The 27,425-nt window shown below is 47.5% G+C and overlaps 1 protein-coding gene across 16 annotated transcripts in view; it reads right to left on the bottom strand.

The window, feature by feature from the left end:
- The window catches only part of ptpn13 (protein tyrosine phosphatase non-receptor type 13), a 411,247-nt gene that overhangs the window by 87,493 nt on the left and 296,329 nt on the right, over window positions 1-27,425 (bottom strand). For 15 of the 16 annotated variants that reach the window (XM_072496283.1, XM_072496268.1, XM_072496267.1 and 12 more), the window contains 5 exons: window positions 17,315-17,486; window positions 11,056-11,266; window positions 7,005-7,096; window positions 3,924-3,985; window positions 3,320-3,475 (listed from right to left, as the gene is read on the bottom strand). In XM_072496283.1, the coding sequence (XP_072352384.1) occupies window positions 3,320-3,475; window positions 3,924-3,985; window positions 7,005-7,096; window positions 11,056-11,266; window positions 17,315-17,486 (693 nt within the window). The remainder of the gene's footprint in view (window positions 1-3,319; window positions 3,476-3,923; window positions 3,986-7,004; window positions 7,097-11,055; window positions 11,267-17,314; window positions 17,487-27,425) is intronic. The other variant, XM_072496278.1, reaches the window with a different exon arrangement.

Genomic DNA, 27,425 nt, shown 5'->3' with positions numbered 1-27,425 from the left:
TCGTCCACTCGGTCGTGGCGCGCATGCGAAGGGATCCGAGAAAAGTGCGTGAAACAGCCACTCTTCTCGATGCTTAGGCCCTGCATCTGTGCAATGGCCTGCACCCTTTCTGCCTCGTGGGAGGACAGCTTTGCAGTTTCTGCCGCCCTGACGTGGGAGTAACGATTCTTGGCATGCTCATGGACAACGCATGTCTTGATAGCGACAGAGAGGGTCAACTGTTTGATTTTAAGGAGCTGCTGCCGCAGGGAGTCGGAGTGGAGCCCGAAAACCATCTGATCCCAGATCATGGAATCAGCCATTGAGTCATAGTTACATGACTGCGCTAGGGTGCGGAGATGGGTCAAGAAGGACTGAAAAGGTTCATCCTTACCCTGAAGCCTCTGCTGGAAGATGTACCGTTCAAAGCTCTCATTCACCTCAATGTCGCAGTGGCTGTCGAACTTCAGCAGGACTGTTTTGAGTTTTGCTTTGTCTTCGCCGTCGGCGAACGTAAGGGAATTGTAGATATGGATGGCATGGTCCCCTGTAGTGGAGAGAAATAGCGCGATCTTCCTTGCATCCGATGCTGCCTCGAGGTCGGAGGCCTCGATGTACAAGAGGAACTTTTGCTTGAAGATTTTCCAGTTGGCGCCGAGGTTGGTGGAGATGCGGAGTTGCGGAGGAGGCTGGATGTTTTCCATTTCGCTGGATGGCTGCTTGCTGGTCGATGCTGATTCACTTGAGGTAGGTCCGTCAAGATCAATATCACTCTGGTACCATGATGTTTTAGGCCGGTTGGTTCGATGTGGACTGCACTCGATGCAGGGAAGTTAGAAACAGACGTCTAACACAGGAGAAGATCCAACACTGTTTTATTCAACTAGATGAACTGCTGTACATATTCAGCTGTGGATCGACACTGTACTGATCTGACTAGCGACCTTGTAGTAGCCCGACTAGACGTACTAGCTACCGCATGGTGTTTGTGCTTGCTAGCTCGTGGACTGTCTCAGTAGCTGGGTCCCGAGAGAGAGCGGGAAACCTAGTGCCCTCTGGGTTTATAGTGGTAGTGTCCTATCTGGTGATTGGCTGTGCTGTGTTGTATGCTTACTGGTCATCCTGTGTGTCAATCACTGCCTGTCTGCATCTCATTATATACATGAGTGGATATTATGACACCCTGTTTCACCAAACACCAGCTTCACTTGTAATACAACAAGATAGCACTCCAGTGCTCTGTTCGCCAGGAGCATGTCGTGGTGAACATGTCGTGATTACGTGGTGTGATGTGAATGGACAGCCTAATGTGGGGGTCAATTAGGTGTAAATGCCTGATGTACATACTGAAGTAGATATAAATGGGGATCCTGACTCAGTTACCTCAATGGCAGGGACAACTGAGCAGGGAACTCCCCCGGCGTAAAAGCCATTTTGGGTCTCGCGCTCGATTCTCTGCCTCCTCCGCTGTGGGGGCGGAATATCCTGGCTGTTACCAGAGATATGTGGGGTGGGTGTTTACAGTTATGAAGAGACACCAGAAGTTGGTGATTTCTCATGGATCTGTTACAGGTATAACAAGATTATGGAGGATTATAATAATGGAAATCGCAATATATTATTTCCACTGGTACATGAGATAATAAGTGAAGAGGGCATAATAAGGCTATGAGGTGACATAGATAGGTTAAGTCAGTGGCAAATGCAGTATAATGTGGGGAAATGTGAAATTGTCCATTTTGACATGAAGAATAAAAAAGCATTTACATCTAAATTGTGAGAGACTGCAGAACGCAGATTCAGAGGGATCTGGGTGTCCTGGTGCATGAATCACAAAAGGTTAGTATGCAGTACAGCAAATAGTTAGGAAAGCTAATAGAATGTTATAGTTAACTGCGAGGAGAATCAAATATAAAAGTAGGGAGGTTATGCTTCAGTTGTACAGAATGTTGGTGAGATCACATCTGGAGTAGTGTGTACAGTATTGGTCTCCTTATATAAGGAAGGATGCAAATGCATTAGCAGAACTTCATGTCAGGAATAGGCAGGTTTTTCTTAGGAGGAAAGATTGGACAGGCTATTCTTGTATCCACTGGAGTTTAGAAGAGTAAGAGGTAACTTGATTGAAACATATCCTGAGGGGTCTTGACAGGGTGGATGCGGTAAGGATGTTTCCTCATGGGTAGAATCTAAAACAAGGGGTCATTGAGAGATGAGAAAAAAAGGTTCTCTGAGGGTAGTGAGTCGTCACAACCCCTTTCCTCAAAAGGCACTGGAAGCTGAGTCTTTGAATGTTTTCAAAGCAGAGCTAGACAGATTCTTGATAAACAAGGGGGTGAAAGGTTATCGGGAGTAGGCAGGAGGTTATTCAGGTCAACCATGATCTTATTGAATGGCAGATCAGGCTCAAAGGGTCCAGTGGCCTACTTGGCTCCTAACTTGCAAGACAGAACTAACTTAAGATGTTTGCAAACAAAGGTTAGAAAGTAAAAGCTTTAGACAGATGATTGTTAAAATGTAGAATTCTCTGCCATAAACTTAACTAACGCAAAGTTCATGGTTTGCTTAAAAGGAAACTCAATGGCTGTGTGGTTATTTTCAAAATCATACTGCAGTCAAACCGTAGGAGGTCTGTTGTTCGTAGACCAGATCGAGACAGACTTTCCGTCACCGAGTATCTACTGTTCCTAATATGGGAACAGGTCATGTGCAGCCTACTCCACCAGAGATGGGACACCTGGGCGGGCTCAGGTGGCCTGTCAAACGGTCATCAACCGGACCATTGGCTGCTGGGAACCCCACCTGAGACCTCATTGGCCAGAAGCCAGAGAAGTTTCCGGAAAAGGCGGGGAGGGGGATAAAAGTAGGCATCTCAGAGACACCAGTAGCAGAAGACTCGCAGAAGACTACCTGGTGTGTGAGGTGACCCTGACCAGACCAGACCAGAAGGAAGGAAGCAAGTAAGCAACAGCCAGCGAGAATCACCTTTGCAAAGGGGAACCAGAGGGACTCAGGGATCGGATTTACAACTTACCAAACCACCTTTGCGGGTAGTATAGTTGAATCCTGGGTGTTTCTCGTATGTATAGTGGGTAATTTGCAGGTTAACTATATTTAATAAAAGGTGTAGCATTATCTCCCTGACTGTACTTGGTTCTACTCATGAATAAAGATATCTGGGTAAACTAATTCCGGAGCTGGTTGAAGTATCTGAATTGGACAGATACAACAGCTACTTGACAAAGGAAGAACGCAATTAGATTTGTGGAGAAAAAGGAGGCCAGATGATGGGCATTATTTTTGCGTTGCAATGTTCTACGATTCTAGGAAGCAAACTTGCCTGAAGTAATCGGTCACCAACTTGCAGCCTTCCATCCATTGCAGCTGCACCGCCAGGATGTACACTCTTAACAAAAATGCCACTCTCGCCACCTATTAAGGAGAATCCTAATCCTCCTGAGAGGGGCTTCTGTAGATTAAAGTGCATCACATGATTCTATGGAGAGAGAGAAATAAAGGATCTGAATTTCCCTATGCAACACTGATTGCATTTGAAACTTATTTACTGTAAGTGATTCTATAAAAGATCCTATAAAATTGCAATTCTTTTTCATTTGTTGAGTTTTGATGTTCCCCTGGCACTTGCCATTGCACAAACTAATTCCTAAGATATCAGAAGTTGCAAGAGCAATTAATGTCCCAAATTCTTAATTTTGAGAAAATACATTTCAGCCAATCTCACATGAATATAGTTGCTCTGTTTTTTACTGGATGTAATATTCACAGGAAACCAAGTTCCACAGCAAAATTATCTATAAAAAGCTTAATGATCAAAAAATGATTTTATGTTGATCAAATATAAAAATAATTTGTACTTCATAATCATTAATTTCTACAAAAATGATTTTCCCACTAATGCATATAGTGATAAAATTTAATCTTACCTCTGATATCTTTACGTCAGACAGTGGATTACATTCACTTGGCCTATTCCCATACAGATGCCCTGTAGACAAAGTGATACTTGGATATTAAACTCAAATCAGGTTCACAACATCAAAAAGAAAAATCAGAATAGAACAGGAAACTACATTCGATGGAGAAAAAGCATCTGGACAAATCTATTCTTTGGAATTAGCTTCAGTGGATCTGAAATTTGACTGAATAAATTCTGGATTAAGGAACCGTCAAATAAAAACAAAGTGCTGGAAAACTTTGCAGGTCTGGCAGCATTGGTGGAGATAGGACAGGGAACGATCGGCACTTGCTTCACAAACTCTTACTAGTGCTGAAACAAATTATGCTCGGCTACATAAATATACTTTGAGCATCATTTTCAGGGTAAGAAGGTGCCACCATTCCTTTTATGGGTGTCATTGTACTCTTTTGATGGATCATTGACCACTTGATGACAATCTTTGGGCCGTATAAAAGGTATTCCTTCTTTAGCAGCCAGTAAGTTACAAGGTTGGTCTTTGATATTATTGGCTCAGGGTGCTGTAAGACTGTGGAGCTGTTGGTAAGGGTCCTCTTTGCGGTTATCGACATAGTACACCCTTATTTCATGTATGATATCCAACATCATAAGTCACTGCAACACGTAAATGCCAATGCTTTGTCAAGATTGCCGTTACAAGTCAATCTCAGAAGAATATGTAATCAACATCCTGCATTTCTCACTCGTGGATAATGTGCCTGTGACTTCAGCTCAAGTTCAGTGATGCACAAGGACCAATCCAATGATGGGGAAGGTGATGGACTTGGTCCAAAAAGGAATGCCGTCAAGACTTTCATCGGAAAAATCCAGGCCTCAGAGGCCTACATCACATGGAGACTTGAGTTGACAGTCAGAATGGGGTTTTATTATGGGGAATACGAGTGATTACTTCTTGGTGCTTGTGTAGTAAAGTCCTTAACCAACTACACGAGGGACATCCTGGTGTGGAAAGGATGCATGTGTTTATGGTGGCCAGGATTAGATACACAAATCGAAGAGAAAGTGGAGCAACATCAGTCCTGTGCAGCACTAAGAAACACTCCACCACTGTAACCATTACATCCGTGGGAATGGCCGTCACAGCCATGCCAGAGAATGCACATAGACAATACTGGCCCAGCGGAGGGTCACATGTTCCTTTTGATTGTGGATGCACACTCCAAGTGGCCAGAAGTCATGATCATGAAATCTAGTGTGACAGGACAAACCATTGAGAAGCTAGATGAAACATTTGCAAGATTTGGAACTTCGGAGCATATCGTAAGTGACAATGCTACTTGGTTCACTTTGAAGAAGTTTGAGGACTACCTGAAGAAAAGTGGTATACACCACATTAAGTCAGCTCCTTATCACCCTGCAACAAATGTGTTGGCCAAACATTTATCCAATCATTGATGCATTCCTCAAGACATAGAAGGACACAGATTCAATTCCAGCCTTGGTTGACTGTGTGGAGTTTGCATGTTCTCCCAGTATCTGTGTGGATTTTCTCTGGGTGCTCCAGTTTCATCCCACAGTCCAAAAGATGTGCAGATTAGGAGGGGTTACAGGGCTATGGGGATACAGCTGGCCTAGGGAGAGAGTGTTCTTTCAGAGGATCCGGACAGACTCAATGGGCCAAATGGCCTCCTTCCGCACTGTAGGGATTCTTTGGTTCTATGATTCTATACATTGGCAAGAGTGAACAAATTCTTAAATGTCCCATCGGAAAACCGTGCACGAAACACCATAGAGTTCACCACCAATGCTGCTGTTCAAAAGGAAAATGCGAACACAGTTTGCTTTGTTAATTTCACCTGATACTTCAGAGATTATCAACTGACAACAAGTACAAATTGCTAGGGGTAAAACTTTTCGAAGTGAGTATTGGATCAAACCAGAAGCTACACCACAAATGAGAAATGGGCACCTGCTCTCATCCAGTCTAAGATAGGTCCAATATCATACACACTGTGCAGACAAATGATGAGAGAGCTGACAACATCATGCTGACCAGCTACTGTGAAATCAAAGTGAAATCGCAGAAACGTCTCAGGAAGTATTTCTCTTGAAAAATCCAGACAGCAATACTTCGGAATGAGACCAGACACAAGTTCAGATTCTGCTGCTGAGGACTTTCCACTACCTATAGAGAAGAATACTGGAGTAAACTCTCAGGAGGTACCACCTACTGAAAGGAAAGTGAAGACTTTCAAGGTCTTGAGTAGCCAGGCTCCAGAACTTCAAATAAAACCTAAAAGGAATAGACGCCCACTTGAGAGAGTGCCCTATTAAGTTGTATATATGTATAGAGATAATGCGCAAGTGGTTCTATTGTATAAAGGATAAGTCATTTTCATTGTAATGAAGTAAAGGGCGGGTGGTGGTGTTTTATGTATCAAAGAATACATCCCTGCTGGTGAAGAGTCACATGATCTGGACTGATATCAGCAGTGTGTCTGAGCGGACCTCAGTTACAATCTTAGATTGCATGAGCAACACCCTGAATAAAACCTCTCATCGTGTTTGTAAGAATCCAGAGTATTGACACCTCCAAAACCTTTCTCTTTGTGGTAAATAACACGGGCTGGTTTAGTACAGTGGGCTAAACAGCTGACTTGTAATGCAGAACAAGGCAGCAATACGGGTTCAATTCCCATACCAGCCTCCCCGAACAGGCGCCGGAATGTGGCGACTAGGGGCTTTCCACAGTAACTTCATTGAAGCCGACTTGTGACAATAAGCGATTATTATTAAATTAAGAGATATAACACACACTTGATGATCTCACTGAACAGATTGATACAATCAGAGCATCTTCTGACAACAATTGAATAAAACTAGTCACCTACATTCAAAAATATTTTAAACAGCTTGAATTCAAATTTCTAAATGAGGTTGCTCTTTGCAAAAGTCTTGTGTATCCTTCTATGCTTGATTAGCAGCTATCAGCATGATTTTAAATCAATCAGTAATCAAAAACAAAATTGGAGTTTCAAATCAATAAAGGATCCAGAGTAGTTTAACGTTATTTAATTAAAAAGCTTACCATTAATTGCAACAGATTCATCAAGTTTTATACATTTGTCATTGCACTGAATGGTAGAGTCCACTACTTTTGCAAATACAGGCTCTCCATCCCTGCAAAATAAAGAAACAAAATCCCCAAGATTAAATAGAGCAAACATTTTGGAGATTTATCTAATGCCTGTCCACCACATTAAAAAACACACCTATTCAATTACATGTTTTTTTATTGGTGTTGAGTAAGGTTACATTGAACATGGCACAGCAAAAACTACATTTACTCTGTATTTGCCAAAACAAATATACTTTTCTGCAACAAATTTACCTTTCCTGGTTGATAAATCATTTTGTTTTGGATAGCTATCTTTTTGTTCAGGGGTGACCGATTTAAGATTTCTGACCCGGATGGCTAATCTCAACAGACTGCTTCTGAATAAGCCACCGAAAGAATGAAAGCAATCTTCCTAGATGGAACAATGAGTGCTCTCACTGTGGGGAGATAACCTTCAGTGTCCTGAATAGTTAAAACGCTACCAGTTACGTTCTCGTGGGGATTGTTCAGGTAAGTCACTCAAACTAAATTGTTAATTTTTCATTAAAAAAAAATCTTATTCTCCTCATTTTCAAGACTTTCATCAAATAAACAACAAAACAAAAAACAAAAACAAATACAATAACAATCCCCCAAACAAAAACAGCACCCTGCTCACTATACAGACCAAAACATCCAACTGTACATTCCAGGTAAAAAAAAAAAATTAACAGTCAATCAGTAAACAGTGTAATCAAAGACAACACTAACCCCAACCCCCCACCCTGTACCCCTCCCTAATGTTCGATGGCAACCAACCAATTCTCGAAAGTGCACAATAAACAATCCCTGTGAATTGTAGAACCCCTCCTGCATCCTCCTCGGATCGAATTTCAACTTCTCAAGGGTCAAAAATTCAAGTAGGTCCCCGCCAAGCCGAGGCACAGGGTGGAGAAACTGACCTCCACCCCAACAGACCCGCTTCTTGGCAATCAGGGAGGCGAAAGCTAAAACATCTGCCCCTGCACCCGCCTACAGTCAGACACACTGACAATGGCTTCCAGGGGCCCTGGTTCCAAGCTATGTGCACTACCCTCGCAATGACACTGTAAACCTCCCTCCATAACACCTCCAGCTTCAGCAGGACCAAAACAGGTGTACGTGGTTTGCGGGGCTCCTCCCACAACGCTCATATAAGTCCTCCACCCCCTCAAAGAGTCGGCTCATCCTCGTGAGGAGCGCCGTACATAAGAGTTTCAGCTGTATCAGCCCCAACCTCTTGCATGAGGTTGAGGAGTTCACCATCTGGAGCACCTCACACCACAAACCATTTTCCATAGCCTCCCCCAACTCTTCCTCCCACTTGGTTTTGACCCCCGTCCTCCCTCAATATCCTCCTGTAGATCGCCGAGACCACCTCCTTCTCCATTCCCCCTGCCATCAATACCTCATCCAACAATGAGGTGGTCGGCGCTATCAGGAAGCTCTGAACCTCCTCCCTAACAAAGTCTCGGAACTGCAGGTCTAAACCCTTCCCCTAGCCGCAGTCCATATTCTGCCTTCACAAACGCCTCTGCCGCTTCCACCGTCTCAAAATAAAAGTCTTTGGAGTTGTAGGACACTACGCCGAACCTCACACCGCTGTTATACAGTGCCATCTTCACTTGGCCGAAGACTGCCCGCCTCCTCGCCAACTCCACGATTTAAGTCCTGGTATATACATATACCAGCTCCAGCCCATCACACCTTCTGCTTTGCCCCACTCAAGACCTTCTCCTTCATGTGGTACCTATGGAAACACATAATCACCGTTCTTGATGGCTCATTTGCCTTTGCTCTAGGCCTCAATGACCGATGAGCCCGGTCCAGTTCGTACCAGGAGGGATCTTCCCCCTCCCCCAACAGCTCCACCAACATCTTGACAAAGTGCTCCATCAGCCCCGGGCCCTCCACCCCTTCGGGCAGACCCATGATCCTCAGATTCTGCCACTTAGACCTGTTTTCCAGGTCCTCCACCTTCGCTCACAATCCTTTGTTGGCCTCCACCCCCTCTGTAACTCCTCATCCATTGAGGTGATCTGATCGCTGTGTTATGACAAGGCCTCTCCACTCCCTTCAGTTTCTCACTCTGCTCCCACAACTCGGCTGATGTCTTCGACACCGCCACCTTCACTGGGGCAATCGCCTCCTCCACCAGCACCTTCCATGCTGCCATCATTTCCTTCCTCATCACCTCCATGTGTTTAGCAAACTGCTTTTCAAATTCCAAAACCATCACCACAGTCATTTTTTCTGCCGTGAGCAGTGCAGTCCCACCCAGCGCCATTTTTCCAGATACTGAAATCGCGTTCGCCGATCGATCGGAGAATATGAGTTCCCGGCCAAGTCAGGGGCGGCGCCGCTTTCACGATGCTCGGCCCCCTCCAAAGCTACGCCATGTATCGACGGCCTCAGGACATTGCCTGAGGCCCGTCCCCCGATGCTCCGCCCCGAACCGGCTGAGTTCCCGGAGGCGTGGGTCGGGTGTGGTTTCACCCGTCGGGAACACAGCATGGAGGCTGCGGACTCAGTCCAGCGCCGCCACAGTCGGGGGAGGGCCAATCCGCAGGCAGGGGGGACATTCCGGGGCGTATCGGCAGCTAGACCCGGGTACTTTACGCTGCCGGCCTACTAGCCCCCAGCAAAACAGGGAAATCAGTGGCCGATTTGCTCCATTTATTCTGGCGTAAAACGCCACTGTTCCCACACTGGCGTGGGGACATAGCCCCAGAATCGGAGATTCCAGCCGATTCTCTTTGTTATGTTTGTTGTTTTCGTGGTTTGAACTATTTAAGTCTTATTTATAATTCTATTTGTTATGTTTCTTTCCCAATGAGTAGTAGGGATTCTGGAAGACACTTGTATTATATTGATTTTACTTTACTTGTGTTGCACACGCTGTGTGCCAGTTTCAACTCCTGGCCATGAATTTGATTCTTACAATCTTTTATCTCATACTGGGTAGCTACCCTTCTAGCTTCTTCACAGTAAAAAATTTAGGAGGTGCAGTCATGGACACTGTGCGGTGAAACATTTGAACTGCAATGTGAAGGCTAAAATTTATTCCACATGTTAGATAGTGACATCTCAAAAATCCAATAACACTCCCAATTTCTGAGAACAACTATAACCGTGGCTGGAAAACAGGCATGAAATGAGAATACAGGGACACAAAAGAAAAGCCAGAAAAGATTAATCGATCCAGCAAACCTGCCAGATCCCAACACGCTGTTACCTTCATACACCACCAATCTTTTCTCTGGCCTCTCCCAGATGATAGTGAGACAGTTAATAAATGGTGACTATGTGGGGGCGGGGGAGGGGCAGCAGTTATACAATCTCTTCGGTCAGTGGAGGAAAAACATCTATGGATAATTTTGACTTTGGGTAATGGTGTAAAATGGAGGATATGGATTCAGCCACTTGTGATACAACTCTCTTGATTTTGACTTGTGTTGCAATGTATGATTTGGAAGATGCACAGCAATGGAGATAGCAGAGGAGAGGGATTAGCTTTCGATTGCAGTAGCACTGACACAATGGGCCAATATTTTCCTTCTGTTTAGTAAATTCCTTGTGCGATATGTTTCTTGAGCTTAGGATGAAGGCAGCCATGACATAGTGGAGGAATACAGGTGGAAGGTGACAGGGAGGGGCAGTGGAAGGCAGCAATGAGGAGGCAGAATCTGGAGTCCAACTAATGGAAATCCAAGCTAGAGGATACTATTACCCCTCTTGCAGATACAGCTGTTACAACAGAGAGGCAACAGTGCCATCTACCTAGCATGGCAGAAAATAGGTGGAGTAGGAAAATGTTAGAGGAAGTATCTGACATTGAACACAACATGCTCCACAAGAGTTAAATGTGGTTATGGTGTAGAGTTCCTTCCAGTACAACGAAAAGAACATAAAAGAGGAGCCGTTAAATTATTACGATACATTTTGCAATGCTACAATGTGCAACAAGAGGACCAATTGTACTATGTGAACAACCTCACAGTACCTTGTAACTTTTAAGGTGATGGCAGGACCTGCATTTTGAAGAGTTTTCCTTGCCTCATCTGTTGTCATTCCATGTGTGCTAATGCCATTAATATGATGGACAATGTCCAGTGGTTGCAGACTTCCTTCCATATCAGCAGCCGAACCTGGGGCGATGCCACTTATGTAAATTGTCTGATAAGCAGTGTCACTGCCTCCTGCCACAGACAGGCCTGCATAAAAAAGCTTTATTTAGTTATACACTCAACTGCTCAATGCTGGGACGTATTTACCTCTACGATTGTCTACATTATGTAAAATACATGTTTCAAATTAATACATTGTGATTTTTAAAAGATCGGTTATTTTGACGAATATGCAATAGTGGAAAATGGGCAGCAATAAATTTTACGTCCCCCACCCTCAATTATTGTTTCATTTGAAATCAAACTGACCCCATTTATATAAAGTGCCCGGCACCTGATCTCTGATGCGAGTGGACAGCAGCCAATACGGCTTAAAGTGAAAGTGCATTTTTGTAAATAATAATTTTGCTAGCTATTTCAAATTTTTTCTTATACATACATGACATTACATATATTTAACTAACATTTACTAATCCCTTCCTCAACCCGAAAATAATTAATTAACTAACTACTCCCCTCCCATTTTAGTTGCTGACTGAGGTAAATTCCTTAAAGTGAGATATAAGACACCATCTTTTCATTCCCTCAAATTAAATTTAACCTTCTCTAGGCTTAGAAACTCCATTAAATCTCCTGGCCATACTGAGGCACAGGTTGGAGAAACTGACCTCCACCCTAATAAGATCCACCTCCTCACCACCAATGAGGCAAGGAGCTCTGGCATTTCCGCCATCCCGAAAATGGCTCCAAGGGACTGGGTTCTAGGTCCAACTGTAATACTGCCGACATGGTGCTAAAGGTGTTCCAGAATTTCCTAAGATTCAGGCATGACCAAAATGTGTGCATATGATTGGCCGGCCCCTTCTGCCACAAATGTCCTCAACCCCTCCAAATCTGAAACTCATTCTCTACCTCATTAAATGTGTTTTGTGAACTACCTTCAGTTGTACTCGTGCCAACCTCATACACGAGGTTGATGCATTTATCCTCCGTAAACGTTTGTAGCAAAGTCCTTCTTCCAACATCTCCACCAATTCCTCCTCCATTTGGCCATAACCCTATCCAGAGATTCTGATCTTGCTTCCATAATTTTTCTATAAATAGCAAAGGTAACTCTCCCTTCTAACCCCAACATCATTACCTCCTCCAGCAAAAAAGGCATAACATTGGAAACGTCATAGAGGTTTACAGCATGGAACCAGGCCCTTCAGCCCAACCTGTCCATGCAGCCTAGTTTTTAACCACTAAGATAGTCCCAGTTGCCTGCATTTGGCCTATATCCTTCTATACCCATCTTACCCATACAACGGTTTAAATGTTTTTTAAAAAAAACAAAATTGTACCCGCCTCTACTACTGCCTCTGGCAGCTTGTTCGAGACACTCACCCCCTCTATGTGAAAAAATTGCTCCTCTGGACCCTTTTTTATCTCTCCCCCTCACCTAAAACTTAGGCCCTCTAGTTTTAGACTCCCCTACCTTTGGGAAAAGATGTTTACTATCTCCCGTATCTATGCCCCTCATTATTTTATAGACTTCTATAAGATCACCCTTAAGCCTCCTACGCTCCAGGGAAAAAAGTCCCTGCCTATCCAGCCTCTCCTTATTACTCAAACCATCAAGTCCCAGTAGCATCCTAATATAATAATAATCTTTATTGAGGGCAGCACAGTGGCACAGTGGGTTAACCCTGCTGCCTCACGGCGCCGAGGTCCCAGGTTCGATCCTGGCTCTGGGTCACTGTCCGTGTGGAGTTTGCACATTCTCCCAGTGTTTGCGTGGGTTTCACCCCCACAACACTAAAGATGTGCAGGGTAGGTAGATTGGCCACACTAAATTGCCCTTTAATTGGAAAAAAATAATTGGGTACTCTAAATTTAAAATAATAATAATCTTTATTGACACAAGCAGGCTTACATTAACATTGCAGTGAAGTTACTGTGAAAAGCTCCTAGTCCTAGTAAATCTAGTACAAAAAGGGTTAAAATATATATTAAAATCTAACTATCAAATCCTTAGCTAAAGAAGAGTTTTCATATGGAGACAAATGCACTGGAAGGTTAGTTAACTCATTATATTCCTCTATTTTTGGTATCTGGTTCAAGGATGCCACCTAAAGAATAGTGCATATTAGGAGCGACTCTAACATAGCGAAAAAACAAGTAACAAAATTATGGTGAAAAGGGAAAAAGTTTAATGAAACATGTTAAGGATATCCTTTACGAAAGCCTGTAGCTGTTTATATCTGAAGGCCTCCCTTCCTTGCGAGTTTATATTTCTCTCTCAATTCTTCAAATGTTGCAAAATGACCTTAAAGAAACAAGCCTTTCAATGTGGTCACACCTTTTTCCTCCCAGTCTTCAAACCTAGCATCTATTCTTGCAAGTTTAAACAGATGTTTTTCTCAGACTAGCATTAGTTTCGACCCTGCCCCCAATTTAAAACGTTTGCTGCTTCCATATCTTCAGTACTGACACTGCAACTGGGCTCTTTGAGTATTTCCGTGGCATTAATGGGAGTGGCGCTGCAGCCCCGAACCTTTACATGCCCCTTCCTTCATCTGCACCCATACCGTATCGGGTTCCCTAACCAGCATCCAACCTGCTCAGCACTTGCCACCCAGTAATAGTGCCCCTAAGATTCAGCAGTGCTAGTCCGCCCGATTGTCTCTCCCTCTGAAGTAACGATTTACAAATCCTAGGAACCCCACCAGCCCATATAAACGAAGAGATCAATCTTTCTACCCTCATAAAAAAAGCTTTAGATAAAAAGACCGTGAGGCGCTGAAATAAAAACAAAAACCGTGGCACAACATTCATTTTTACCTCTTGCAGTCGGCCCGCAAGCAATAGAGGCAGACTATCCCATTTTTGTAATTCTTCCAGAACACTTGGTGTTAGGGTTGTAAAATTTAATTTATGGATCTGAGCCCAGCCTCGAGCTACCTCTACCCCGAATTACCTAAAGTGGTTTGTTTGATATATCTAAATATATATATATATATATTCTGAGCTCATTTCATTCATTCGCAGACTCGCTCTCAGATCTGCGTACAATAATTTGACCCAAGCAGCGTACTTAGGCCCAATTCCAAACTGTTCTAATAGTGGGGAGGTCTTGCCCTCACTGGTTTGGGAATTATGGAAACAAATATTTCCATTCAACTCTATCGAACGCCTTCTCTGCATCTAATGCCAGTATCACCTCCTGTTCCTTCCCCTCTGCTGAAGTCAAAACCACATTTAACAGGCGTTCTATATTTAAAGCTAACCATCTCCCCTTTACGAACCCAGTCTGGTCTTCCCCTACTATCCGCGGCAGGAATTCTCCAATCTAAGAGCTCATACCTTTGTCAATATATCAACATCCACATTTAATAATGATATTGGTCGATATGACTCACTCCATCGGATCTATATCTGTTTTCAACAATAGTGAAATTGAAGCTTGCTTCATCGTCTCTGGAAGCATCCCCCTCTTTACTGCATCTTCAAACATTATTACCAATAGTGGAGCCAGCTTATCCATAAATTTCTTATAGAACTCCACCAGGAATCCATCCTGTCCTGCTGCCTTACCCGTTGCAATATGGATTTCCTCAACCTCTATGGGCCCCTCCAGTCCGGCCTTATCTTAATCTAGAATAGGAAATTTCAATTCCTCGAAAATATTTGCATATCCCACACAATCCCCATTTCTATAAAACTTTTCAAACACCTTATTCACCTGTTCTGGTGCTGACACCAACCTCTCTGTTTCATCCCGGACCTATATAATCTCCCTCGAGGCCGTCTGCCGCCTAAGTTGGCTTACCAATATCCGACGAGCTTTGTTCCCATATTCAGACACCGCCCCTCTAACTCGTTTTAACTGTCGTATCGCTTTCCTAGTCATAACAAATTAAACTTAATCTGACAGGAGAAGCCTTCCACTTCCCATTTAACTGCTTCAACCATTACATTATATTTAATCATATCACTTCCTCCTCACACACAACAGTTGTTTAATACATTTTTCTTCACCACAAATAAATATTTGCAGTGAAATGAGGGCAAGATTCATAAAATTGGACTGAAGTAAGACAACCAGATGGCAATAGTAAGGGCAGTGGTGAACTCACAAGGCTCCTTAAGCCGCACCTTCCAAACCCACGACCACTATATCTAGAAGGACAAGAACAGCAACTACATGGGAACACCAACACCTGGAAGTCCCCTTCAAGTCACTCACCATCCTGACTTGGAAATACATTACCATTCCTTCAGTGTCACTGGGGCAAAATCATGGAACTTCCTCCCTAATAGCACAGTATGTGTACTTGCATCATCTGTACTGCAGCGGTTTAAGAAGGTAAATCACCACCAACTTCTCAAGGGCAATCAGGGATGGGCAACAAATGCTGGCCTACCCAGCAAAGCCAACATCCCGTAAGAAATGAATTTTTAAAAAAAGATAAGGGTTGTAGAACTGTTGGTGTCTTAGGAATTGTTCTTACTCTTCATGCTGCTCAGGTGGTGGTAAGGCTGGTCACCCAGGAGGGAAAGGTTATGGAGCATACAGCAGAGGATTGCAAATCTGGATACCCTCTAAGGGCTGTACTGTATAAATCCCGCCAATTGGCCAGGCAGTAGTGCAGTCGGACTGGAAGGAGACTGTAGCATAAAATGTCAGGTTCATGGTCAGCTCGACAGCTAGAGTGTGCTGTGTATGCCTTGGTGTGTGATTTGTGCTTTGGATACTGACGGAGCAGCCCAATCCAGTAAGGCAGATAGCATACTTCCACTTGGTAATAAGCCCACCATGTTTGATGCATAGTTGCCTGTTTTGCACTCAGTGCCATCGGGTTTCTAGATTTCCGTGATTCATCAATTTAAAAACTCCAATCAAATTGGTAAGACAACAGTTCCTCTTCCAGAGAACATAACTGCGTCAGCTGTGGCTCAGTTGGCTCTTACCTCGGAGTCACAAGCTTCCAGGTTCAAATTTCACTTCCGGATTTCAACATTACCACAAAGGCTGACACTCCAGTACACTAGTGGGGAGTGCTTTACTGCCAGAGAGGCTGTCTTTCAGATCAGTCATTTAAGGTCCTGTCTGCCATGTGGGAATAAAAGTCCCATTGGCATTATTTTGAAGAATAGAGGAGTTACCTCCAGTGCCTGGGCCAATCTTTATCCCTTAATTAACATCACAAAACAGATTACCTGGTCACATCTCATTGTGGTTTGTGGGAGCTTGTTGTGCACAAAATGGCTACCTCATGTCCCACGTTACGACAATGGCTACACTTCCAAAATACTTAATTGGCTGTAAATTTCTTTGAGACACCCAATAGACGTGAAAAGTCATGAAAAATAAATATGATTTTTTTTTTCTAATATATTCTAAGCAAGTTAAAACACGAATCTATAGCTTCTTGATTCTGACTTGCTGCCCTTTCTAAACAGAGACACCACTTGGGCCTCTCGCCAGTCAATGGGAACAATCAAAGACTTGCCGAATTTCTTGCCTGTTATTTTTGACTCTCCGCAATGTATCAAAATAGAAACTGACATTTTGGCAACTTTCTCTGATTTTGCCTAGGTTTACTGGAGTCCAATTTCCCCTCTTAATCTCCCTTGGTTTGACAGGGAGGAAAAAAACCTTGTAAAATACTCAAACAACAGGCTTTAAATTGGCAAGAAGCTTTAATGATCCCTAAACTTATATTAAAAAAGACTTTTTTCAACTTGGTTTTAATTTTGGATCCAGCATGTATCACAGGAAAATCTATAACAAAACACCCTCATAACAGGTTGCACCTTTTTATCTAAATAAAATTTGTTTAGTCACTCTACCATTATTATTTTAACACATGCATTTCTTTTGAAGTCTTGTTTTTAATTTACAGTATTAACGCTAGACAACCAAGTTTGTGGCACCATTCTAAATTACAAACCAGCATATGCTAAGGTAGCGGTACACATTCCCTATGACAGGCTCAGATCCAGGTCCAATCCACAGTTTGAGAGACAGAAAGGACAGATGTCTTAGTAACATTGAGAGTATCTCAATTAAGTTTGGTCACCATATATGCTGTTCAAATCGTGAACTACTATTACAAATATAATAAAGCAGAATAGCTTAAAAAGCTTTACCTAGTTCATGCTCGTGGCACTTCATTGTGATATCTGGGAGCATACGAGCATTTGCTGGAAACTCTGGTACTTCCAGGATCCGTCCAATTACTAAACTGACTGTGTCTGGGATAGATCGAAGAAAATCCACTGCTTCTGTATGACTCATGCTGGTGATGTCAAAGCCATTCACCTAAGACGAGCAGTGGCAAAAGAACTAAAGCTATTATCATGTAGGACACATCTTCCAAATAAATGAGTCATCCAACTGAACTCCCATTCGCACGCTTACTGTATCTCTGTTTGTGCTTGGACTCGTTTTGTCTGAAAGGTTTTGCTCATATGAAGCCAAATTTGCAATCTTATTCTGTTGGATATTCAACTGAGAATATGAAACATTGTACCTATTAATTGTTAAACTCTAATTGGTTCAGAGATACCTTAAGACTATCAGCACATCAAATGCGGTATAAAAATGTCCATCAATGTTTTTTTATGAAGTACTTTGTTGCATTTTTAAAAGTACTGCCAGTATAGACTTGCTCTGGCAAAATAGTTGAAGCCATTAGGCCACTTTACGGGCAGGGTATCCAGGAATTAGCACACTAATCATTTGGGTTTTAACCATTTATAGGAACGCTACTATATACTGGGTGAGGGATTTGGAAATCAGGCTATTCTTATTTTCATTCTTTTTAAATTGCACTGAAAATAAAACAATTGAACACTTGGATCAATGCCATAACATAACACTGCTAGTTCAGTCATTATGCTGCAGAGAAGAAAAAAATAACTGGGACAAGCGGAGATGATGGACCAGTCACTTAACACAATCATTGAGTCTTGTTTTACCAGGTCACAAGATAATTACAGAAAACAAAAGCAAAATACAGTTGAGATTAAAATAAAAACAAAAAGCGCTGAAAAAATTTAACAGGTCTGGCAGCACCTGTAGAAAAAGTAACATTAATGTCTTGAGTCCAATATTTCCAATATCCGAAGAAGAGCCATACTGGACTCGAAACGTTACCTCTTGTTGCTCACTTCACAGATACTGCGAGACCCGCTGAGTTATTACAGCATTTCCTGCTATCATAAAAAATTACACATTGAGAGGTCGTCTGACTCAAGATAATTACAGATTAGATGACTGTTGACTCATCTTAGTTCATCTGTATAGAAAAACTCCGATCTCTCCATTTCATCACTGTAAATGATTCTCAGATTTCACCCTTCACTACTCTAGTGAAATCTATTCCAAATGCTCCCTTATGCCAGTCATTTATGCTTTACTACTTTTGAACTTGCATTCACATGTCCCACAGTTTTTAATATTCCAGATTTATTTTTTCCAATTTCCTTAGCTAACTTATACAATGTTGATGTGGCGATGTCGGCGTTGGACTGGGGTGAGCACAATAAGAAGTCTTACAACACCAGGTTAAAATCCAACGGACTTCCGGTTGCAGCGATGACCAGCTAAGCCGCACGTTTTGGCACCTCCCGTTTCAACGGACTTTTGGGTTCTTATCGGGAGACCCAACGGAAATTTTTTACGGCCAAACCCAGTGTGAGGTGACAAAAGAAGAAGTCCCCCCGGGTGTGGATGGAAAGGAGTGACAGCAGTGTCCAGATTGTGGAGGATCCTCTGAAGCAGCGGCAGGGAAGAGAAGGGAGAAGCAAGATGGCGGCTGAGGGAGCCCAGATGGTATGGGGCCCGGAACAGCAGGAGTTCCTCCGACGATGTGTGGAGGAGCTCAAGAAAGAGGTGCTGGCGCCGATGTTACTGGCAATCGAGGGATTGAAGGAAACACAAAAGGTCCAGGCGATGGAGCTCTGTGGAGTGAAGGCAAAGGCAGCCGAGAACGAAGACGAGTTACAGGGCCTGGTGGTAAAAACGGAGATGCACGAGGCACTACATAAGAGGTGCATAGAAAGGCTGGAAACCCTGGAGAACAGCTCGAGGAGGAAGAATCTAAGGATTTTAGGTCTCCCTGAAGGGACAGAGGGGGCTGATGCTGGGGCGTGAGTGAGTACAATGCTCCATACTCTAATGGGAGCTGAGGCCCCAACGGGCCTCCTGGAAGTGGAGGGAGCGTACCGGGTCCTCGTGAGAAGACCAAAGGCAGGGGAAACACCACGAACAATAGTGGTGAGGTTCCATCGCTACAGGGACAGGGAGATGGTCCTGAGTTGGGCTAAGAGGACACGGAGCAGCAAGTGGGAGAACGCGGTGATACGCGTATATCAAGATTGGAGTGCGGAGGTGGTGAGAAGGAGGGCGAGCTTCAATCGGGCCAAGGCGGTGCTCCATAGGAAGAAAGTCAAATTTGGGATGCTGCAGCCGGCAAGATTGTGGGTCACACACCAGGGCAAACACCACTACTTCGAGACGGCGGAGGAGGCATGGACATTCATTCAGGAAGAGAAATTGGGCTAGACTTGAGAAATTGATAATTGATGTCTGGAGAGAGGTAGCGAGGTGGTGGCACAGAAATGTAAAGTGGGGAGAGGGGAGGGCTAATACGTAAGAATGTTGGACGGGGAATTTTTTCTCACCCCCCCCCCCCCCCCTTGGGGGGGGGGACACACAAAGAAATGTGGGCGCCGGTGGAAAAGGGGACAGGGAAGGGGAATGAGGGAACTGCGCCATTCGGGGCAGGGCCGAGAGGGAAGCGCGGGGTTTTTTTTCCCCCGCGCTATGGAAATTGAGGCGGAAAAAAGGGCGCAGGAAGGAAGGGGGCCTCACACGCAGGGAGGTCAAAGGATAAAAGGGGGAAGCCGAGGTCAGCCAGAGTTAGCTGACTCCCAGAAGCAATATGGGGGAGCAATCAAGCTAGAGGGGAATCTAGCGGGGGGGGGGGAGAATTAACTGGGTTGCTGCTGCTGAGGGTAAGGGGGAGCTGATACGAGACGAGGTGGTCGGGACGGGAGGGCGCCGTCTGGGGTACAGACGGGTGCGTGGGACCTGGGTGAGGAGCTGGCTTAAAAAAGGGGACGGCTAGTCGACGGGGGGGGGGGGGGTAAATGGCCCCCCAACCCGGCTGATTACGTGGAATGTGAGAGGTTTAAATGGGCCGATTAAGAGGGCAAGGGTGTTTGCGCACTTAAAGAGACTGAAGGCGGATGTGGTTATGCTCCAGGAGACGCACCTGAAATTGGCGGATCAGGTTAGACTGAGGAAAGGATGGGTGGGACACGTATTCCACTCAGGGTTAGATGCGAAAAACAGAGGGGTGGCAATACTGGTGGGGAAACGGGTATCGTTCGAGGCCAAGACCATAGTGGTGGATAGTGGGGGCAGGTACGTGATGGTGAGTGGCAGATTGCAAGGTGAGGCGGTGGTACTGGTGAACGTATTGTAGCGCACAAAGACTCCGTGAGACGAATAGAGTGAAGTCGATGAGGCTTTATTAAGCGTGTCTGTTCCCCCGCAGCTCGATAGTAAACTGGCCTGCGGGGGAAGACTCCGGCTTCTTATACTCCGCCTTCAGGGTGGAGCTTGAGGTCAACGGCCAACCAGGACCCGGGATCTGTCAGCCAATGACATTAGGGCTTCCAGTCCCACATGACCCCCAATACATACTACCACATTCACCCCTTGTCAAAAATGAACCCGGCGGGGTGATGCTTCGTATGGTGGTTAGGGTTTACAGGGCTGGTCCTGGGAGGACAAAACATTCACATGGCAATACAGTATTGGACAATTTCGTCCTGTTGCAACTATTTACAGAGGGTATAGGAAGAAAAGCAAAATGTTCTTGTGAACAGTCCATATTTGTTTTACATCGACGCCACGAGTCGGTCGGGCGGTCTGGTCGTCCGTGTCGATCGCCTCGGCCCCGGCGGTGGTGGTGGTGCTTGTACCAGTGTTGTCGCCTCCAGGAGCCGTACGGTTTCAGCTCGGGCTTGATTCTTGGTCGGTGCTGAGGGGAGGGGAACCGATCCTCCTGGGAAGGGGGCGGTCGCGGGGTGCGGCGGTGGCAGGAAGGTGGGGGGGTTGGGTTGATAGTGTCGGGGGTGTGTGCGTGTTGCCGGCGGGCGCCAGATCCCGCAGGGAGACCGTGTCCTGTCGGCCGTCGGGGTACTCCACGTAGGCGTACTGGGGGTTCGCATGGAGGAGGTGAACCCTGTCGACCAACGGGTCCGCCTTATGTGCCCGCACATGCTTTCGGAGCAGGATGGGTCCTGGGGCCGCCAGCCAGGTCGGCAGCGACGTTCCAGAGGAGGACCTCCTAGGGAAGACAAGGAGACGCTCATGAGGCGTTTGATTAGTGCTCGTACATAATAACGACCGGATGGAATGGAGAGCGTCCGGGAGGACCTCCTGCCACCGTGAAACTGGGAGGTCCCTGGACCGTAGGGCCAGTAGGACGGCCTTCCAGACCGTGCCGTTCTCCCTTTCTACTTGCCCGTTCCCCCGGGGGTTGTAGCTGGTCGTCCTGCTTGAGGCTATGCCCTTGCTGAGCAGGAACTGGCGCAGCTCATCACTCATGAAAGAGGACCCCCTGTCGCTGTGGACGTATGTATGCGGGGTAACCGAACAGTGTGAAGATGCTGTTCAGGGCTTTAATGACTGTGGCCGCAGTCATGTCAGAACAGGGAATGGCAAAAGGGAAGCGGGAGTATTCGTCCACTACATTCAGAAAATATGCGTTGCGGTCGGTGGAGGGGAGGGGCCCTTTGAAATCGAGGCTGAGGCGTTCAAAGGGGCGGGAAGCCTTAATCAGGTGCACTCCATCTGGCCTGAAAAAATGCGGCTTGCATTCCGCGCAGATGTGGCAGTCCCTTGTGACTGTACGGACCTCCTCTAAAGAGTATGGGAGATTGCGGGACTTTGATGAAGTGGTAAAACCGAGTGACCCCCGGGTGGCAGAGGTCCTCGTGGAGGGTTTGGAGGCGGTTAATTTGTGCGTTGGCACATGTGCCGCGGGATAGGGCATCGGACGGCTCGTTCAGCTTTCCGGGACGATACAAAATCTCATAGTTGAAGGTGGAGAGCTCGATCCTCCACCTTAAGATTTTGTCGTTTTTGATTTTGCCCCGCTGTGCACTATCGAACATGAAGGCTACCGACCGTTGGTCCGTGAGGAGAGTGAATCTCCTGCCGGCCAGGTAATGCCTCCAATGTCGCACAGCTTCCACTATGGCTTGGGCTTCCTTTTCTACTGAAGAGTGGCGGATTTCTGAGGCGTGGAGGGTCCGGGAGAAAAAGGCCACGGGTCTGCCCGCTTGGTTAAGGGTGGCCGCTAGAGCTACGTCGGAGGCGTCGCTCTCGACCTGGAATGGGAGGGACTCGTCGATGGCGCGCATCGTGGCCTTTGCGATATCCGCTTTGATGCGGCTGAAGGCCTGGCAAGCCTCTGTCGACAGAGAGAAGGTCGTGGTCTGTATTAGGGGGCGGGCCTTGTCTGCGTACTGGGGGACCCACTGGGCGTAGTACGAAAAGAACCCCAAGCAGCGTTTCAGGGCTTTTGGGCAGTGCGGGAGGGGAAATTCCATGAGTGCGCGCATACGTTCGGGGTCGGGGCCTATTATCCCATTGCGCACTACGTAGCCCAGAATGGCTAGCCGGTCGGTGCTAAAAATGCACTTGTCCTCGTTGTACGTGAGGTTCAAGGCTTTGGCGGTCTGGAGGAATTTTTGGAGGTTGGCGTCGTGGTCCTGCTGATCGCGGCCGCAGATGGTTACATTGTCGAGATACGGGAACGTGGCCCGCAACCCATGTTGATCAACCATTCGGTCCATCTCCCATTGGAAGACCGAGACCCCGTTTGTGACGCCAAAAGGGACCCGTAGGAAATGGTATAATCGCCCGTCTGCCTCGAAGGCTGTGTACTTGCGGTCACTTGGGCGGATGGGGAGCTGATGGTAGGCGGACTTGAGGTCCACGGTGGAGAAGACTTTATATTGGGCAATCCGATTGACCATGTCGGATATGCGGGGGAGAGGGTACGCGTCTAGTTGTGTGTACCTGTTGATGGTCTGGCTATAGTCAATGACCATCCTTTGTTTCTTTCCTGTCTTCACTACTACCACCTGCGCTCTCCAGGGACTATTGCTGGCCTGGATTATGCCCTCCTTTAGTAGCCGCTGGACTTCGGACCGAATGAAGGTCCGGTCCTGGGCGCTGTACCGTCTGCTCCTAGTGGCGACGGGTTTGCAATCCGGGGTGAGGTTCGCAAACAAGGACGGGGGTTGCACCTTGAGGGTTGCGAGGCCGCAGATAGTGAGTGGGGGTATGGGGCCACCGAATTTGAACGTAAGGCTCTGTAGATTGCATTGGAAATCTAATCCCAGCAAGTTGGGGGCACAAAGATGGGGAAGGACGTTTAGTTGGTAGTTTTTGAACACCCTCCCCAGCACCGTTAGGGTAACTATGCAGAATCCCTGGATCTGTACGGAGTGGGATCCTGCAGCTCGGCAAATCTTTTGTGCGCTGGGATAGGTGGTCAAGGAACAGCGTCTTACCGTGTCGGGGTGTATAAAGCTTTCCGTGCTCCCGGAGTCGACTGGGCATGGCGTCTCGTGGCCGTTTATTAATACCGTTGTCGTCGTCGTCAGGAGTGTCCGGGGCCGAGCTTGATCGAGCGTAATCGAAGCGAGCCGTGGTTGTAGTAGTGGAGTGGGGTCCGTTGTTGCCGTCCAAGATGGCGTCGGGGATGAACAAAATGGCCGCCCCCATACATCGCACGTGGCTGGGGGGTCACAAGATGGCGGCGGGGGTGGACAAAATGGCCGCCCCCATGCGTCGTACAGGTCTGGGGCGGTCCAAGATGGCGGCGCCCCTCCTCCCCTCGTGGTGGCCGGGACCCAAAATGGCGGCGTCTGCGGGTCGCACATCGGCGCCCCTCCTCCCCTCGTGGTGGCCGGGACCCAAAATGGCGGCGTCTGCGGGTCGCACATGGTGTGCTGGGGGGGCTGGGGAGCGCTAGGACTGCGAGCGCTAGGACCGCGAGCGCTAGGACCGCGCGGAGCTCCCTCACCGGGGACAGCGGTGGTCGGGGCCCAAGTAGGTGGCGCCGGCGGGTCAGGCGTGGGGCGCGGGGTGGGGGTTAGGGTGGCGTTAGGGACGCGGAAAACTCCCTCCTCTCCGTGGAGAGTGTTGGCCGGGACCCAAAGCGGTAGCGCCGGCGGCGGGTCATACATGGGCTGCGGGGAGGGGGGTTGGGGAGCGTAGGCAGCGTGCAGGGCTCCCAGTTCTCCAGGGACCGCGGTGGTCGGGACCCAGAGCGGCTGCGCCTGCGGGTCGTACATGGCGTGCTGGGGGGGTTGGGGCGCGTAAACTGCTTGCAGGGCTCCCTGTGCTCCCGGGACGGCGGCGACCTCGCGGGACCGGCTCACAACCGCATAATGGCCCTTTTTCCCGCAGCTTTTGCAGATAGCTGCGCGGGCCGGGCAGCGCTGTCGGGGGTGTTTCGCCTGGCCGCAGAAGTAACAGCGGGCGCCCCTGGTGCGACTCAGCGTTTGGACCGCGCGCAAGCCTGTGGGGTGTCCAGGGGGGGTAGGGGGTTTGCCGCGACGGGTACGTACGGGGCCCAATGAGTTGCCGCGCGGTCGGGGCCGTAGGCGCGGGTATTACGCGCGGCCACGTCTAGGGAGGCTGCTAGGGCCCGGGCCTCTGAGAGTCCTAGCGACTCTTTTTCTAGAAATCTTTGGCGGATTTGGGAGGATTGCATACCTGCCACAAAAGCATCGCGCATTAACATGTCCGTGTGTTCGTTTGCGTTCACCGACGGGCAGCTGCAGGCTCGTCCCAAAATCAGCAGCGCGGCGTAGAACTCGTCCATCGATTCTCCGGGAGCTTGCCGTCTCGTCGCGAGCTGGTAGCGAGCGTAGATTTGGTTAACAGGGCGGACATAGAGACTTTTCAGTGCTGCGAATGCCGTCTGGAAATCATCCGAGTCTTCGATGAGGGAGAAAATCTCCGTGCTCACCCTCGAGTGCAGGACCTGCAGTTTTTGGTCTTCTGAGACTCGGCCGGTGGTCGTTCTGAGGTAGGCCTCGAAGCAAGTCTGCCAGTGCTTGAAGGCTGCTGCTGCGTTCACTGTGTGGGGGCTGATCCTCAGGCATTCCGGAATGATCCTGAGCTCCATAGCCCCCTTTTTTTTTTAGGCACGCTTAATAAATTGTAGCGCACAAAGACTCCGTGAGACGAATAGAGTGAAGTCGATGAGGCTTTATTAAGCGTGTCTGTTCCCCCGCAGCTCGATAGTAAACTGGCCTGCGGGGGAAGACTCCGGCTTCTTATACTCCGCCTTCAGGGCGGAGCTGGAGGTCAACGGCCAACCAGGACCCGGGATCTGTCAGCCAATGACATTAGGGCTTCCAGTCCCACATGACCCCCAATACATACTACCACACGTATATGCCCCGAACTGGGATGACGCGGGATTCATGAAGCGAATGCTGGAACGTATCCCGGACCTGGAGGCGGGAAGCTTGGTAATGGGGGGGGGGGGGGGATTTTAACACAGTGCTGGGCCCAGGGCTGGACCGGTCCAGATCCAGGACCGGGAGAAGACCAGCAGCGGCCAAGGTGCTTAAGGGATTTATGGAGCAGATGGGAGGGCTAGATCCGTGGAGATTTGCTAGTCCGATGAGTTTTCCTTCTTCTCCCATGTCCATAAAGTATACTCCCGGATGGACTTTTTTGTCTTGGGAAGGGCGCTGATCCCGAAAGTGGCAGGAACGGAGTACTCGGCTATAGCCTTTTCAGATCACGCCCCACATTGGGTGGATCTGGATCTAGGAGAGGAAAAGGAGCAGCGCCCACTTTGGAGATTAGAAATGGGACTACTGGCGGACGAGGGGGTATGCGGAAGGGTGAGGGGATGTATCGAAAGATACCTGGAGGTCAATGATGGTGGGGAGGTCCAGGTGGGGGTAGTATGGGAAGCGCTGAAGGCGGTGGTTAGAGGAGAGCTGATTTCCATTAGAGCCCACAAGGGGAAACAAGAGGGTAAAGAAAGAGAGAGATTGGTTGGGGAAATTCTGAGGGTAGATAGGCAGTATGCGGGGGCCCCAGATGAAGGGCTATACAGGGAAAGACGAAGACTACAGACGGAGTTTGACCTGCTGACCACGGGAAAGGCTGAGACGCAGTGGAGGAAGGCACAGGGAATACAATATGAATATGGGGAAAAGGCGAGCCGGCTGCTGGCCCAACAACTTCGAAAGAGGGGGGCGGCGAGAGAGATCGGAGGAGTTAGGGATGAAACGGAAAAGATGGAGCAGAGAGCAGGGAAAGTGAACGAGGTGTTCAAGACATTTTATGAGAGGCTGTATAAGTCCCAACCCCCGGAGGGGAAAGAGGGAATGATACACTTTTTGGACCAGCTGGAGTTCCTGAGGGTGGAGGAGCAGGAGGTGGCAGGTCTTGGGGCGCAGATTGAGGTGGAGGAGGTGATCAAAGGAATTGGGAATATGCAAGCAGGGAAGGCCCCGGGACCAGATGGGTTCCCGGTGGAATTTTACAGGAAGTATATGGACCTGCTGGCCCCGCTTCTGGCGAGAACCTTCAATGAGGCTAAGGAAAGGGGGGCACTACCCCCGACAATGTCGGAGGCGACGATATCGTTAATTCTGAAATGAGACAAAGACCTGCTGCAGTGCGGGTCATACAGGCCCATCTCCCTCCTAAACGTAGACGCCAAACTGCTGGCCAAAGTGATGGCGACAAGGATAGAGGAGTGCATCCCAGGGGTGGTACATGACGACCAGACAGGGTTTGTTAAAGGGAGACAATTGAACGCCAATATACGAAGGTTGCTGGGGGTGATGATGATGCCCCCACCGGAGGGGGAGGCAGAGATAGTGGTGGCGATGGATGCAGAGAAGGCATTCGATAGAGTGGAGTGGGACTATTTGTGGGAGGTGCTGAAGAGATTTGGGTTCGGGGAGGGGTTCATTAGAGGGGTTAGGCTCCTGTACGGGGCCCCGGTGGCAAGCGTTGTTACAAATAGGCAAAGATCGGGGTACCTCCGATTACATAGGGGTACAAGACAGGGGTGCCCCCTGTCCCCGTTACTGTTCGCTTTGGCAATTGAGCCATTGGCCATAGCGCTGAGGGACTTTAAGAAGTGGAGGGGGGTGCTTAGAGGGGGAGAGGAACATCGAGTGTCACTATATG

Source organism: Scyliorhinus torazame, chromosome 3 (genome assembly GCF_047496885.1).
Source record: "Scyliorhinus torazame isolate Kashiwa2021f chromosome 3, sScyTor2.1, whole genome shotgun sequence".
In the NCBI taxonomy this organism is placed as follows: Eukaryota; Metazoa; Chordata; class Chondrichthyes; order Carcharhiniformes; family Scyliorhinidae; genus Scyliorhinus; species Scyliorhinus torazame.
This window is presented reverse-complemented; position numbering and strand designations above follow the sequence as displayed.